The sequence below is a fragment of the Seriola dumerili genome, unplaced genomic scaffold (genome assembly GCF_002260705.1).
Source record: "Seriola dumerili isolate Sdu_G_001 unplaced genomic scaffold, Sdu_1.0 BDQW01000052.1, whole genome shotgun sequence".
Lineage (NCBI taxonomy): Eukaryota > Metazoa > Chordata > Actinopteri > Carangiformes > Carangidae > Seriola > Seriola dumerili.
Genome location: NW_019174307.1, coordinates 5,551,263 through 5,569,085, shown reverse-complemented (window position 1 = coordinate 5,569,085; position 17,823 = coordinate 5,551,263). Strand labels below are relative to the sequence as shown.

Below are 17,823 nucleotides of genomic sequence, written 5' to 3'. Positions count from 1 at the left end.
GGAAAATGCCAAGATCTGGTATTTACCACATCATGGAGAGAGGCACTCAAAAAAGCTGAGGATTCCTCCTGTGTTTGACTGTTCTATACAGTTTCAAGGAACCTTCCTGAACCTGTGTCGTGTGCCAAACCTTACCAACTAACATTATTGGGAGAGCTTACACATTTCCAACAGGAATCGGTTGCAGTCATGGCGGACACTGAAAGCATGTACCAACATGATAGGGTTCCAAAACTTGAATTCCTTGCACCATAAAATTTCACAATGAAGCACCCCCTGCAAGAGCTCTGTAACCACTCAGGGATGTCCCATCAGTACTACTGCCCTAAAGTATATTAAGAGGGATGTTAACTGCATGTTTGTTGCAAACTGTCTTGGTGCCTACAGAGAGTCAGACTGTGGACATACATCAACACTAAATCTAATCCATCTGATTTTGGTTCCTGTGGTATGACTCCTGAAGCATTTATTAAGTGCAATTTCTGAAAGGGAGGCCCCCAGTTCCTCATTGATGTTGAAACAGAGTGGCTCCATTAACCTGTAGAAGTGACCCTGATATTAAAAGGGAGATATTTGTAGTCAAAACAAACCTATTACTTGCAAAGTCCAGTGTAACTGATGCTTTAATGCACCATTTTGCCCACATGAAATGAACTAAAGAGAGTCTAGGATGGGTCCTAATGGTCAAAGCTGTTTTACTAGAGTTAAACAGTAAGAAGGACTAAGACCTAAATTCTGCAGAAATTGCCATCACAACATTTTGTCAGGCACAAAGTTTTCCAGAGGAAAATGATGTGCTGCAAATGTACAAAAGTCCAATTTTCAAGTTGCATGCCAAGCTAACTAGGAATTCTGAGAGTAGGCAGGGAGTAAATCGGCTAACCATGAAACCATATGTTGTCTGTATTATACCAAAAATATTGGATATCCTGCACCAACGCATTATCAAGAAAACTCTTCTGGAACTGTGTAACATGCAAAAATGAATCTGTGAAGGCTGGCGTATAAAAGATAACAGATCTGCCACTAGGTACAACTGCTCCTGAATTACCACCCTTTATCCATGATGGAATGGACTATTTTGGTCCAATCAATGTTAAATGAGGAAGAAGTAGTGTAAAACGCTAGGGTGTTATCTTTACGTATTTGACCTGGTGCACTGTTCCCTCGACAGATTCCTGCATCAATGCACTCAGGCACTTCATCCGCTGGAGAAGGCAAATCAGAAGTTAGGTTCTGACAATGTAACTAAACTGTCTAATCAGAAAGAGAATTAAAGGAATTCATTGAGGCATGGAATCAAAACTGAAAATTAAAACAAGACTGAGAAGACTCTGCAGCAAAAGGGCATGAAGTGGATCTTTAATCCTCCTGCCCATCATGGAGGAGCATGGGAAAGGTCAACTGGGATGCAGAAAAGAATCTTGCTCTATGTGGTAAAATAACAAACTTTGAACATCGAAAATCTACCCATGGTCATAAGTGAAGTAGAAGCAATCTTTAATAGATGGATGTTTCAAATGATGCAAATGATTTAGAACCATTGACACCTAACCACCTGCTCCTACCTAAGGTTCAGCTCATATCGCTGCCAGGAATCTTCAGGCAGGATGATAACTATGCCAGTGCAACATATGACCTCCTTTGTTCAAGATGGGTAAGAGAATATCTTACATTTATGCAAGAACACCAAAAACAGCTCAGGACCCAAAGAAACTGAGTGAGGTCATATTGTACTAGGGGCAGGTGCCAATGCCCCTGAAGGCTCATGGATAACCAGAAGGATTATTGATAGTATGAGTAGAACGATGTGTTACACTTAATAGACTAGAGCCAACATCATTGACAAGAGTTGTCTGTTGGTTCCAGTCAACCCTGAAGTCTCATATTAGTACATGAGATTTTTGACTTTTGTTTAGCATTTTTCATGTTTATTTTCTTCCCCATGTGGAGTTGTTATTCTGCAGTTTGCCCATAAAAATAGGGTATAGTGTATAAGAGCCATTTTTTTATAAGAACATAATCAGTCTGCGCCAAGAGTTTCAACTGTATAAGCACAGGTATGTGGCGCCAGTAAGATTTTGAAAGGATGCAGACAAGCAAATGTTTTTCAACTGCTAAATTGTTTGTCTACAAAATTAAACGTTCTGTTTTTCCTCCCTTTTTTTGAAACTTGAATAGAAGGCACTTGTACCTTTTTTCTTGAACTTATCCATCCTGTTTCACGTTGTAGAATTTGTCTCAAATTTTTTATCGCCTTTTGTGTTTTGTCTTGTTTTTAAATGCATGTGCAATTATGAGCCTTATGCTCACAATACCACCATACCAAGCCAATGGACATTCAATCACACCATTTCTAAGTAATTTGGCATACCATATGGCATACCATACCAATAGGGAGTTGGAGAGTCTGTTTTTATGTGTCCTTATGTGACTTAAACAGTTGGACAGATAGGGTTGAAATCTGCATATTTGAACAGCTGTAGAAGCACGAGGGGAAAATTACAGTTCATTTAGACAACTCACATGAAACAAATTTAGATAAGAGTAGATACTAGATAGTCGATACAAAACATTGATCAATTGTTCCCAAGATATCACCCTTGAAAGCTTAGCACAAAGAGAGAGGAGAGAGATCAGAGAGCAACAAAGTTCCCTACTGGGGGAAAACACAGATTCGGAGCCTACAGAAGGATGAAATAGAATAGTAAGTGCCAGCAATAACTGTGGCAGCCATGGTTGTATTGTGAGCAGTGAAGCTGCTCTTTCAAAGAGAGTAAGCACATGTGTAACAGCTTAAACAGAACACTATATTAGAGTAGGGCTCAGGATATGTGTATACAGTATGTGAGTCAAGTGTATTGTGTGAATTTTGCAGTGAGTCCAGTTGTGTTAACTAGCTTCATAGGCTTCATTCTTTTAAGGCTGGGAGGTTAACAAGGCATGAATTAAATCTATTGTGTGTGTGCCATTTATGATACTCAAACTGACCTGTTTTCAGTGCAAGATTTTTTTCTGTTCCACACTTTCACACACCATTAATAAATGGACTGGTTTTGCAGTAAATATCAAGTAATCACAAGCTATAATTAAATGAGGTTATTAATGATGAATGTAATTGTGTGGGTCAAGCTTAGTCAGGGAAAAAAATACCAGAGTGCTTCTTAATGTGTTGTCTAAATGTCGGGAGAGGTATCTGCAGTTACCTTTTACATGTACCGCTTGCCCAACATTCACTCACTCAGATCTAAAGTAAGAAAAGAATTAACAGAAATGTGGCTCAGATTAAGAGAGGATAGGGGACAACTCAGCAATATTACATGCATTTGAAATCAATATGACAGTGTAAGTTGGCATCATTCTGTCAGTGATCTTTGACGACACTGCTGTAAATGTGCTATCATGATCCAGTCTTGAGCAAGATTCCATCACTGCTTCAAATAAATAAAAAATGCAAACTCAAGAACTTTGTACTTAGAAGACAAATATTTATATTTAATTATTTTTGTCATCATGATTTGTTCCCCACAACAAAAAATATACTTGATTGGTAAAGATAAAAATGGTGACTGTGATATTAACTAGAATCATTTCCCTGATTAGGATTTCAGTAAATTACCTGGTTTAGAACTGATTGCACAACTTTAATATTGAACACCTTTTGGTGCAAAAGTGAAAACATGAAGTAAACTGTTTGACAAGACATGGATTAAGCCTGGCATCAGAATTAAGCTTTCATTTTTAAATTTAGTAGAGAACTAACTGGCAGTCTGGAAATTAAGTTTTTAAGCAGCTTCGGGCTCTTGGTTCTTTTAACCATGTTCATTTGAAAGAAATTTGTTTGTGTTCACTGTCTGGGACTGTCATAGAGATAACATATGATGTCTGATGCTGAATTGTGTTTAAGTCTGACATTTGTCTTACTCAGTGAAAGCAGTAGAGACTTCAGAGATCCCCCAGCACAGCCATGAGCATGCGATTAAGAATGAGCAAGTCTCCTGAAGGTGAACGAAAAGAAGTTTAGTGGTTTTCCATCTGGGCACCTTCATATCAACGCCTCTCGGGATGTTCAGCATGTATATTCATAAGAGGTGGGCAGGAAAGGGAGGGAAAAAAGTTTTGTAACAGACCCAGCTGGTTGCCTAAAACTTCTTTTTGGTGACCTCAATTTCTCCTGCTTCCCAATGAGTTTAGTCTGTCCATGTGGGACTAAGCATAAAGTATACAGTATGTGTCCCTGAGTGCCCTTAAGCAGAAGGCTGGCACAGCACAGATATGCCATAATGTGTTATCATTAACATGAAGTAAAAACAAATGTAAAGAAAGAAAATAAATTCATATTTTATAGAGATTAATTCATTCTATGAGAAAGAATAAATCTTTTTACTGCTTCAGGCTAGGAAGTGTTCAAAGCAGCTGACTGCAGTGCCACATTATGAGGTAGATTGTTAGAATTCAGATCATGGATTCTTACACATCAAATAGTTCCTTTTAAAGAAATTTAGAGCACAGAGGTGTCATGTTACACATTAACTGACAAGGGATGTGTGAGATGACATTAGACAAAAAAAGGATGTCTACAATTCACAAGATTAACACAGTGTTGAATCCATAATGGAACAAAAAGCAGTTATTTAAAAAGTCCAGATAATGAAGACGAGGCAAAAATAGATATATCAGTGATAAGAAATGTAAAATCTCCCAAGGTCTGTACAAGGCTTTAGCAAGGTTATTTAACAAGACTGACCAAGACTCAATCGGAAGTGAACACAAAAGCAGATTCTGCTGGACTTATAACAGCCATAGATATAAAGAGTGTTGATAAAAATCGTTTCAGCCCAATACAAATAGAATTGCATTTGTAAATGGTTTTTAATGAAAGCAAAAGATAATTTAGCAGTGGGGAGCCCTCAGGACCTTCTAGTTCAAACATTTCAGCATTTTAAAAAGTTATATTTATTCTCTTTCATTTAATGACATGACAATATTCACGAGTAGGAATAGCCTATTTTTATGAAAAATCCTCTTGATTCCTTTGATCAGTGGACCTTTACAGACTTGAGGAATAGAAATAATTGAGGAACAGACAAACAATTGGAATTCTACGGTAGGGAGTCACCCCTGTATGGCCATCTTACTGGTTTATGATGCTGGTAAATCTGAATTAATTATACTTTTGTACTCATTGTTTCTGTAAAATGAACTGTCAATATTAACTAAGGTTTAATCATTTATATCTTCATTCGTGTTGCTAGGGTGTTTTGAATGAGCTTTAAACTGGTCGTCTATGATCAACATGTAAAGAGTGAGCTGTTAGCTATTGTGCAAACCCGTACACTGGATACGTCGCATCTCATCCCCGGGATTGTGCTCTATGAAGTGTCGGAGACTTTGTGTGAGACGCTTTGGTTAGTGAGTGGGTATTTTCAAAATTTATTGACAAAGCTCACTCTCAACGGAAGTTGTAGCCACTGAGTTTCTGGTTTAACAGTATCATACCGGGCAGGTGACAGGTCTGTTTGCAGTGTTTGCTCTGAAAGACGTCACAGCACAGTGTTTACATCACTGCCAATCATAGCCGAAGGTGATAAATACATGCAACTAAAGAGTCATTTTCCCCAGGAGTGTATGCATATTGCACCCTTTCACATGGTTGACGAAAGCAAGATGTTAGCGAGTGGTGAGCTATGGCTTTCAGGGGGTTTTAAAGTTTGTTGGTTGATTAAAGGTCTAGCTCTAATATTCACGGGTTGCCACTATAATTTAGTGAAGGCCTACTAAAATTTAGATTTCAGTTCAAGTTGTCATAGGCAATTGATGATTTATCAAAGTGCACCAGAAATTGAAGCCTGTAAAGTGTGCCTTTATTGAAAGCTGTAGAAAGTAGATGTTAGGGCTGAATGCTAAGCCAAAAAAAAGAATATATATATATATATATAGTGCAATTATTTTGTCAGATATTGCAATTACAATATGAGTCACAGTTTTAGTAGGAATGAATGGAAGTTGAAATTTTTCCAAGAAAATATTTTTAAATGAGTCTTGTACCAAACAAGTATGTTTCCCTATGTCTGGAATAGGATTTGTAGGATGGGACATCTATGTAGCACCACACTTATGGTGCTAACAATGCACAACAAATGTTGTAATACATTTTACCTTTATCAAAAAATAGCTGTTCGTGCAATTTGAATAGTGCACTTGACCATATTGCAATTTTGATTATATTTCGATTAATTGTGCAGCCCTATGGGGTGTGTAGGTGTATTCACAATAAAAAAACAGGGATTCCTTAAGTTACATTGGGAAAAATTTTAAATAGTTTCTGCATAGATTTTAAGGACCAATGTCAATGATGAATACTGCAGTCCAACAGAAAGTTGTTCTCACTGTGAAAGGATGCATGTAATAGTACATGTCTTGTTTGGTAGTTGTAGGCCTGACATTCTAACCCTGATGTTTGAATTAAGCTGATGAATAAGAGACCATGTGCCTGTGGATTTATTAGTATTTCAACTGTGGCTCTATCCTTCCTTTAACTTGTTGCATTTTCAGTTAGAGAGAAAAACAATGTTGTTTTAAGTGGAGGGACGTCCTGGAACCAGGGACAGTGAAACCACTTTAAGCTTCAGATTCACTTGTGTAAAACAGCAAATGTGTTATTCCACTGACTAAGTAGTATTCATTACAAAAGTGTATAAATATTGAAAAGACAAAAAAAAAAGTTATCAGGTTGCTCATTCATTTAAAAGTGAGATGCCATGTACTAACATATCAAGAGATGTTTAAGTACTAATCATGAGATAAATGAATTCTATTTCTGATGAACAATAATATAAGATTATACAATCATTATTACTTCCACCAAGAAGGCTGTTTTTGTTGTTTGTTTGGTTAAAGGGGTAGAGCTAAGACTTTTTTTTTATCATTTCACTTAACATTTCGAACATTTGACATTTCCTGCAATTCTCAGGAACTCATGTAAGGATCTTGTTATAAAAAAAAAAAGAAAATCTGACATTTATGGTGTTGACATCAATGAGTTTGTACAACTTAGTGCAGATCCAGATAATCTGGATCTGGTGGAAAAAGATCCATATTACACACAGAGTGTTCTTATTATTAATAATAAGTAACAGTGCATATGGCACCGGCATCACTTAGGAATGATTACATCAGTATTTCATTCAACATGCTACTAATAAAATTAATACAAAATAATAATAAATAAATAATACAAAATAACAGCAGTTGCAACAAAGTAATGAGAGAATTCATACAGCTGTATATTAATTGTATAATGTTGTTGCCACAATTTCACAGGTAATAAAATCATACAGCTGTCTTGTGTAAAGATTAAAAACAACACATAAATAAAGTTACACTTTATACACACATATATATATACCCTGTAATTGCAAATTGCAATGATACGCTTATGGAGAAGATTCCAAGAAGCTGTTGCTGCTGTTGCTTTGTCTCCAAAATACAGAAAAGCAAAATGAAGCACACATCCTATTCAAACAGATGAAACATTCAATTGCAGAATGCCATTAAAAGAGCTGTATGACCTTCTCTTTTTCAAAATGTATTTTTCTTTCTTTGGGACACTGTGGCCAGTGACTCATTTGTGCTCCCAGTAAGACAGAGCAAGGTAAGGCTTACTGCCATCATATACCAGCAGTATATTAGAATAGTGTCTAATCAGTTTCCTTTTGGGGGATCTGTAACCGGGTAATTAAGAAGTTACAAGCAAAATTAGTGTATTATTATGTATAATGCTGTAAATATAAAGGACTCCATACTGTTGAATATTGTAACTGAAATAGCAGCAGATAATTTAGATTTGTATCAACTACTTCTTCCAGCATTGGTGGATTACCTGTCATTTTTCAGCCTGTGTTGACACACTTTTACTGTATAGGACAAGTAATGGGAGATATCTGAGCCTGCAAGAACTGCCTTCCTGTTTTAGCAGGGCTGACTTGAGCAATTCTCCCAGGTGGCATTTTGCATTTTCATTAAACCTGACATGACATGAACGCAGTCTCTATTTGAACCACACTTGCAGACCTCTTATTCTGCTTTGCTGTTAAGCTGGATGAACAGACCTTAAGGCAGTAATACTGAAGATGTGCAGCTGAGAAACAATTCAGCAGATTTGAGAAGTAGTCAGAACAAGGAATCAGATTTATGCTACTGCAGTTACATTACAGTTTCTCTAAATCCCAGGCCTTAGTCTAACGACAAGACAGGTTGTGTAAACGATTTATCCCTGGTCTATCCATTTGAGGTGATCTATAAACATCAATGGCAACTTTTAAACCAAAACAGCTATATTGTACACTGTTACAATGTGTTCCCGCTTCATTCAATAATGATTCAATTCCATACTCTCATCAGAGGCTTTCTACCATGTAAATTAATCAAATCAAGTATTAATGTAGGGAATGAAACACCACAACCACTACAACCATGCTTTTGTACAGAACTTTGAATCAGAGGCTTTAGCATTTCTTTACACCTAGCACTCACACAGAGACAAAGCACAGCATGACTTTAACCGTCTTACAGGTCAAAAAAGGTCATGGTTTCTGCCAGACAGGGGCTAATGTTGTGCCAATACTACAGCAGTCACAAGGCAGATGCTACCTTATCACAGAAACCAGGTGTCCATAGCAGCTTGCTATAGTTGCTAAGAATGTGAGCAACAACAAAAACTTGTGTACAACACAACACCTGGTGCTACGGTCGTGCTGTGTCTGCTCTGACAGGAAGGATGATGAGAAGTCACCTTGGCAATCAGTTTAACCACAAAAGTAAAAAAGTGCCAGCTCATGCCATCATATCAGGTATTTGCATTTTCATCACCAAACAAAGCACTGAGGGTTGAATTTGGATGTAACATAGGATAGATCAAATAGTGCTCATCTGTGTGCATTTGAAAATGAAACTTAAGCTCCTACAATAACAGAAAACCACAGTTAGCTTAAATTTACAAATGAACCTATTATGCAAAGCACATTAACAGGAAATAAAAGTTAAACATTTACCACAGCTATATATTTTACAAATTTAATACAGATTTAATGGGTAAAATAAATTTCACAATCTTAATAATCCAAATAAAATGAGAATTATCTAATTAATTACCATAATAATGAGAATACTTATTAATTTATGTATTCTAAACCCCAGGCAAAAGAATCCAGATAGAAAAACATCATTAACTCTTACCTCTACAGTGAACTCCTTCATCATAGCCGTCCTCGCAGTCTCTAGCCCCATTGCAAAGTTTGTTGAAATGAATACATTTTTTTGTCCCGATACACTGTATGTGATTAAGGGGACATCTGATCACCACCTCCTGTGCACCTGAAATGAAAAAATAGTGTCAAAAACCTGAGAATATTTTATTTCAACATTAATTCATGTACTGTATCAGTTTAGAGCAAAGCCAGATGAGCTCAACAAAGCATTATTTCGGCATGTGGAGTAGCACTACACCATATGTATGTATGTATATATACACACCCCCACCATATGTGAAAAAGAATTGAATATTTCATGGTCATTATCAATTTTTTTTTTTTTTTTTTTTTTTTTTTTTAAAACAGGTAAACACATTTTTCCAGTATTGTTGAGTGCCTCTTCTCAAAGTGCTGATATGACCTCTTTTATAGGAGGGGGAAGAACCTATGCATATGCAAACGCAAATGTATTTATACTTCACAGCATTGTTCTTTACACAAAACAGATGTTCACCACATTGCTTTGCAGCCACACTGGTGAAGTCCGATAACAAACTGCCCGACTCTCCCTGCCAGCAGAAAGCAGCTGTTTAAGGATTCATGAGGCACATAGGTGACCCTTAGTCATGTGGCAGCCACAAGAGCACATAAAACACAGCTGACCACTGCACCACCACTGTAAATGTGTCACATCTCCACCTTAACTACATTGGTATCAATTACCAATGTGCCGTTGTAGCCACTTAATTGGAAGATTTATCACCCACGTGATGGGATCTGTAACAATCCCTGGAGTTTGCCCACCCATACGAATTCACATCGCAGCACACTTCGACCATCTTGACTGGGTAATTACTTATTCACAGCATCCATTTCTACTTTGTAAGGTAAGAGATGCCGCAATTAATGTGGCTATTACAAAGAGGGCTGTCATCCTGTGCTGATTTACAGAAGGGATATGTGGATAAGTAGGCGTGCGTCTGTATTGACACAATAATGACTCATATTAGTTTCTCCTCCCAAGCGTTTTATTGCCTTAAAAGGGTGACAGGAGATCTTTGTCCTTAATGAATATATCTTGGCTATATCTTTAAGCCCCAGTGATTCACAGTATTTTATGCCACATTCAGGTAAGTCAAATATAAGTGACCTTGTCTCTGAGAGTTCATATTTCATACATGAGAAAACTGGCAGCCTCATCTGCTGGGCTCCAGTGTGCGTTTAAAGTCTCACTTTTGGGACGGACTTTTTGATATCTCCACTTCTTTCAAGCTGCATATAAAAAATATATTTGTGATACATACGTATATAGAGAATATGATATTAAAAATACATATTATAAAAAGGCATAAGTTGCTTTCTAATGATCATTATCCTGTAAATAAATATAAAATATAAAACATGTCTCTTACATCCGCTTATAAAACTAGATTATAGTGTTTTATAAACCATTTATCTGCATACTTATTATGAATGCTAAATGAGGATGGGGTGAGGATGGTGGAGGTTAAAGTGTGACTGATGTAAGTTTCAAAATACACAGGAAAATTTAATTCACTGCAGAATATTGACACTGTCACAGAGCATTCAACCCATTGCCACACCATGGCACATGTCCATTTGGCAAAAATGCTATTTAACACACAGCTGTAAGGGTCCCTGACAACATAACAGTGTTGTCAGCCTTTCCCCCTTGCTTTCTCACCACATGAGTTCTAATCTAATGTGATAAGGGGAGGGATGGTGCATGAATATTCAGTGGCTCTAATCCGTCATGCAGGGGTACACAGATGGTCTTTCAACGGCTGAGGTACTCAGAATTCCTCAGTCAATTCCCACACTACTGTACTTTGTTGGATGACTGTTCAAAGTTGAATATACAGCATAGTACACTATTTTATGCAACATCCTCAGCTATAGTATAGCTACAGCTATACTATCCACTGGTAATTACATCTCCCTAGAGAGCATTGTTAATGATGAGCAGTTAGATGAGCATCTTCAGAGGCAAATATTATTAGTATGTTTCACTGAAAAGTAACTGCATTTATAGAAATGTGGTGACAGCCTTATTCTTCTAAAAAACATTTTCTTTTTATATGTATATTTAGTTATAGCAACTAAATACAGAATAAGTTTTAGCATTATTTTTATATATATGGATGAGTAGGGGCTGATAATATGCACAAAGCACACAAAGTTAATTTAAACACATCAGAGACAGACAGACAAGAAGATAGATCAATAGACAGGAGAGGCAAAAGCAGATAAACTGTGGTGGGTCCCTGTTGCATTAGGTAATTCCTGATGTATAAATCTCCAATTATTTTAGAGAAAAACTGTGCAGTCCCAGTTATGGTTTGATAAATGAATAATGTCCAGAGATGAAATGGGCAAGTGCACTTCAATACCAGTTTAATCATAACACCTTGAGTGGAAGGCAGATGTTCCCCTGGTGAGGTAAAAAAAAAAAATTATAGTGTTATATGTTTATCCAGGCAAAGCAGGAAACAGTTAAGTTCTGCATCAATATTTATCAATCACTTACTTTATTATAACACAACTATTAATTAAAATAAAACATTCCCATCTAGTCGAAATACTGCACATTTATTACTGGCACTGCTGCAAGCAATCCCATATTTGTCTTGTAGTTATACTATGAGCTTCACACTTAAAATATAATTTCTAGCGAGTATTATATGATAAACTAATAACTAGTTACTACTGCTGGGGGGAAAAGATAGTTTTGGTTTTCTACTCATAAATATACAGTTAACTAATATTCCATTTGTTTTGTGTTTATGACAACAAGACTGTCTACAGCGATAGTAGCAGCTCTGTGTGTACTTAGACACAGCAGTGCTTTGAGTTAAATGCTAATGTCAGCATGTTAATTTGGAAACAATGACAATGCTAACATGTTGATGCTAGGCAGTAGAGTGTTTTTCATGTTCTCCAGAGGATGAACCTTTTCAATTTCAGACAATTCCTGAACTGTAGCTTTGCCACACCATCGGGACAAGCCCCACATTTTGAGCCCTACTACTGGTAATTCTAGATAGAGTAGCAAATTTCTATTCATTATGTTCAACAATTTTGCACTGAAGGTTTACTGAAGAATGTAGCCTGTAGGGGGCACTAACAAGCTTTTAGATATAGGAACATGTTAATTAAAAACCATGCTGCCATTTGCCTACTTTGAGGAGTGACTGAGGAGGAATCAGTTGGGCCAAACTAATACCTCTATTTAATGTAAAATGAGAGGCTTCAAGGGGGAAATTTCTGCAGCTATGTTCATTATGATAATCATGTTAATCTGAGCCACTGCCAGTTTGTGTGGAATAATGAATTTCTGGGAAAAAAAACAACAGATAATCTATCAGCAGGGGAAGCTCCTTGAACTTCCATATAGAGGGATTCATCATATCCCTAAGAAATAACACTTTAATTTCCTTAATTTATGGTTAAATTTGATTGATTTGATTAAAGTAGCATCCTGATGTCTGACCTGAGGCTACGTCAATGCAGACTTCCCATAATGGCTTCATAACAGTATCAGGCACTTTTGTGGTGAATCTGCAATTACAATGACATGTATGCACTACATTTTTCAACCCTAACCGTATATTCTTCCTACATAAATCTCTAATCTAATCATGATCATGAGTACAGCATGATGACAGTGCAAATTCATTTTGGTAAATCTGAACCTGAGCCAAAATGTCAGAAACGGCGGAGACAGCTATAGCTTTCAATCGTTGCACTGTGCTGCGGTGCAGCTACTTTGCCTGTGGGCAAGTAACGACAAGCCTTTTGACACATTGCCTTATACGTCATAACAAATTCATCTGCATAGGTAGGAGAGAATATACAGTATGCTTCCCCTCAATTCCACAGCAGTGCAGAGGGAAATTGAGAGCTGTACACAATTTAATTTTTTTTCTTTCAAACAAACAAAAAGTAATTATTATAGCTTCTGTGGTTTGATTTGAGTTACATACACACAGACTGAAAATTAAACACAATATATTCAAATGTGCAATTAACGTAATTTGGTTTCATATGACAAACATTGTTAACTTGGTCCTATTAGCTGCAGCAGTGTTAACTTTCACAAAATTCAAGGACAAACAGTTGACAAAAACAATCCATGACAAAAATGATGTTGCCAGAAGTTGTTAGCATTCATCTATGAGCTCATGAGCTGTGTCACTGGTGTGGAAGAATAAATATAAAGTGTAAAAGGCATGAATATTTCAGTTATTCTGCTTGTATAGCTCTGTGTGTGTTTGTGTGAGCTAAAGCTTCAAGAACTCATGGAAACTGAACTCATGTTGTCTGTCCGTGGTGAAGTCACTATTCTTGTCATGCTTAAAGCTTGAGGAAGTTTGGATTACAAAGTGTCTGGGCACTGTGATGTTATGGCATTACTTGAGTAACGGATGGAAAGCAATGATATTATTAACACTGTGTGAGTACTGCTGATGAGCCATTTTCCCCATATCTCAGCTTGATTTGATTACATGTGCTGTTTGTACACAGCACTGCATTCATCTCACAAAGGCAAACAGTCTTTGGATAAATTTATGATGTGTGGCAGCACTACTTATCGTGCTCCTTGTCATGAACAACGTGTGTCACTTGAAGTATGTGGCAAAAGTACCATGGCAACAAAGTGAGCGGCTAAAATGCAGATGGATAAAGTGCAATGGAGGAAACACGAGTTTACTACCATCTCAGCCGCAGTCTTTCAGAAAGTGCAGTGTTCTTAACACGAAGGGATCTTTAAAATGATTATTTTCCTGTGTGACCTTTATATCCTTGGCATTTGAAATGATGTACTTTGCCATAAGAGCTTATTTTGCTGGATCTGTCTGACCCTTGACATAGACAATATTTTCCACAAATCAGAACGTCCCAAGGACAAGAAGTTTCCATACAGACAGTGAAAGAAACAATTTAATCATATTATGACTGGATTAAATGCCTCATTTTCAATACACAAAAAGATAAAGGTGCCTTTGGTAACTGACAATGTATAGCACTTGTCTCCTTTCTCAGAATCATCAGAACAAGGAGCAACTAATCAGGCCATGTTCAGATCTGGTATTAAATTGCATCTCTGCATGTATCTAGAGTGACCACTTGTGATCAGATCTCACTTCCCCGTTTTATATGCAAATAAACACTTTTATATGCAAATAAACTATGCATTTTTGTTTTTAGTCAATCTGGCAAAAGGGTCCGTCAATGTGTGCGAGTGAGTGAGTGAGTGAGTGCCAAAGCGCTACCGAGAAGCAGCCAGTGGCACAGTATGAACTGGATGTGGAAAAATGCGTATGGCTTTGCACGTTTGTGGGTATGCATGGCCAGCAATTGGTGATGCTCTGACAGGCCTGTATTACAGCCATCCTCAGTTCTTGCTTATTTCAGTAGCTTTACACCTTTCAGCACATGAACCACATGTGATTTGGACAGAGGCCAAACCAACTTGGCCAATCAAGAACATTACTGTGTTTGGCTCTAAAAAACTCCTTTGTTTGTCCGTCTGTACATTAAGGATCAGATCCGCAATAGCTAGTTATAATACTCAAAACTTTTTGTTACTCAGCCAAGCTCTGTCTGAGGAGCCTTCCAGCAATTTAAAAGCTTCCACAAACAAAAAGTCACATGTTCTTTATTTAACTCAAATAAAAACAAAACATTGTGTTTAAAGCAGCCACTCTACAATTAGGTGGTACTTGCTGGCTATCAGTAGTTAACCTGGGCCCACTGATTGCATGCAGCACAGTGAAGCCACGGGGTTCACACACCCAACTAAATCCTGCATGTTGCCTACCAGAGGCTGGATAGCTAGCTGAAAAGACACAGCATGTTAATAAAACAAGTTTGGAGTTGATGGATGGTGAAACTTTTATCTTTTAGCAGAGGTCAGCCCTCTTCCCCCATCTCAAGCCCCCAAGCTTACATGTCCCTGACCTGTCTCTCTACTGAGACAAGGCAGAGGCAGATTTCACATGAACCCTTCCATCAAATCTCTTGCAACATGGTAAACCACCTTTATGTGAATACAGCACATTTGTGCTGCAGTAAGTGTTACAGTATAATGTCACATCACGCTGCATTGAGACTGTTAAGTATACTCTGTCGGCATCATCGAGTACTGTAGCCTAGACTTTTTAAATAACTGAAGCATTGAAAAAGTTCTGTAGTTTATCATGGTCTTTTTGCTATGGCATCAACAATCTTTGAAAATATATTGTACTGCTTGCAATATGAGGGGAGGGAAAGACAGCTATGAGAAACTGTGTTCATATGTTACTAAATTGTGTTACCAATTACATTGTGATGAGAATTGTAATTGCTAGCTGGATTATGTTTACAGGCAACACCATTTTTGAATGAACGATGTGGTAAATTTATTAACAGTGGCAGAATGACCAGGGGTGGTTGGGCTGAAAGGGGTTGAAGTAAAAAGTAAAAAGCGCAGGACTGTGGCACCAGAGGGCAGGGTAACTAAAGCTCCTTAACCTTTGGATAAAGTTAAAGGAAACATCACGGTTTGGTTACACTTTTATAAACACATTCTATCAGAAGTCACTGAACCTTTTCTGTATTAAACCAGGACATGATCCAACCTTGACCAAAGTGATGCTAGTGCCTGGACATAACCATACAGAAGTTTAATAATTCTGTACTCACTCTAACTGGATATTGTAAGCTAATGTAAAATCAGATAATTTGGCAGAACAAAATGCTTTATCAGTGAACATTTAACCAATTTTACCATTCTACTGACTGTGTAGTAGGCTAAACTGTGCTGCTGCATTTCTCCGATACATTTGTGGTCGCTCCAGACCCCAGATTGACTGCTTAGTTTTAAATGTCTTAAATACTGTATATGCTATACTCAGTGTCGCTAGTACATAACTTGATTTAATAGTCAGGGAAATATTTGACATTGTGCATTTATGATGGAAAAACAGCCAGTGAGTCGGCCCAACCAGAGAATGAGAGACGCACATTCACACCTGTAGGCTCTTTTATCTTGGAAATGTTAAATACCACTTGCAGATAAAATCTGTATATCTTATCATGTGCTGTAAATTATGCTGAGGATTCAATCAAATCTATTTGAAAGAGGAAACATATTGCCACTGTGCAGTGGAATGAAGCCAGATGTTGACATCCTGGCTCTGCTCTATAATAAAGAATCAATACATCAGTCCGCAGAGAGGAATGAGTCGTGGGACAGTGTATTAAAGCTGCACTTCAGAAACACCATACACAAAAAACAGCAAAATGGCCAATTTATCATTATTTGGAAAACACCAACATAATTAGTCAATAGAGATACTTTTGTGACCGACCATTATGCAAATGTTATAATCTAATTGTTCTGGGGCCAGCTTCAAATGAATAATACATACAGTATATTGTAGTCAGAGAGGCTCAAACCAATATTCACTGAGAAAATGATCTCATTAGGAGTATAATGCACAGTGTTGTATTTAATGCTGGCATTCTTTCATCAAGGAAACAAATACACAATTGTGATAATGTCATCATTGGTGCAATGAGATTCTGATGTATTGCATTGTCTGAACTGAATTCATTTCCCTGAATTCACACAGAGTCAATGCATTGCAAATCCTCAATCCATGCACCGTATGTGGTGTTGTAGGCTAATGGCTCTTTGACATACAGTATTTTGTATAACAAATGTTCAGACAGGCACATCGTTTACAGACCCCAAATTGAGTCAGTATTACCTTTGGATCCCCTGCAGGAAGATTTGTGGTGTTGATTAAAGGATGTTGCAGCTTTCACACTAAAAAGACCCCCCACTTGATTTGTATAACTCAGACTGCTGAGGCCTCAATTTATATTCAATTGATCTAGAGAATGCATTGTTTGCACAGAATGAGGATTTTGTAGTTTGTCCACCATCACTTACAATGATATTGTTTTATGAAGGGATCTCTTTGTGTACAGAGGAAACAATTACAGTAAACAATAACCATTTTAATGTACAGTCTATAAAAAAATCTATTATAGAGATTGAAAAACACTAACACTGGTTATTTGTTCACATGCCTAAAATTATCTAAGTTTTACACTCAAAAAAGTGTGTAGTTCTAACACAAGACACTGCTGTCCGTATCCTGTCTTCTACCAACTGTCAATGCTGGTTTCTTCTAACTACGCAGAAATTATTTATTGTTTTTGGCCACCTGGAGAGAGCATGACAGCTTTTAAACACAATATTGCCATTTTATCATCTTATAAAATTGCATTGGCAGCCATTGTAGCACATAGTTGGCCATTTACACATCCAGTATACAAACAGCAACATTAACATTCATTTGGAATTGCATTTCTGGCCACTTGATGAAGTTCAATAGCCACTCTGCTTTTAGCAGAGTTTTGCTCCACACCAACTCATCACAAGCTAGGCGGAAACTTTGCCTTTGAGATGTTTGGTGCTAAAGCAATGCTTACTGCAGCAAGGGAAGTGCATAGTCAAGAGATACCCATAGTCTATGGGTTCATCACTATGAGCAGCCCC

General features: G+C 37.3%; 1 protein-coding gene across 1 annotated transcript in view; it reads right to left on the bottom strand.

Moving 5' to 3' along the window:
* lrp1b (LDL receptor related protein 1B) overlaps nucleotides 1-17,823 on the bottom strand; it is a 265,608-nt gene that overhangs the window by 155,699 nt on the left and 92,086 nt on the right. The window contains exon 7 of the mRNA XM_022741314.1: nucleotides 9,238-9,375. Within this exon, the coding sequence (XP_022597035.1) occupies nucleotides 9,238-9,375 (138 nt within the window). The remainder of the gene's footprint in view (nucleotides 1-9,237; nucleotides 9,376-17,823) is intronic.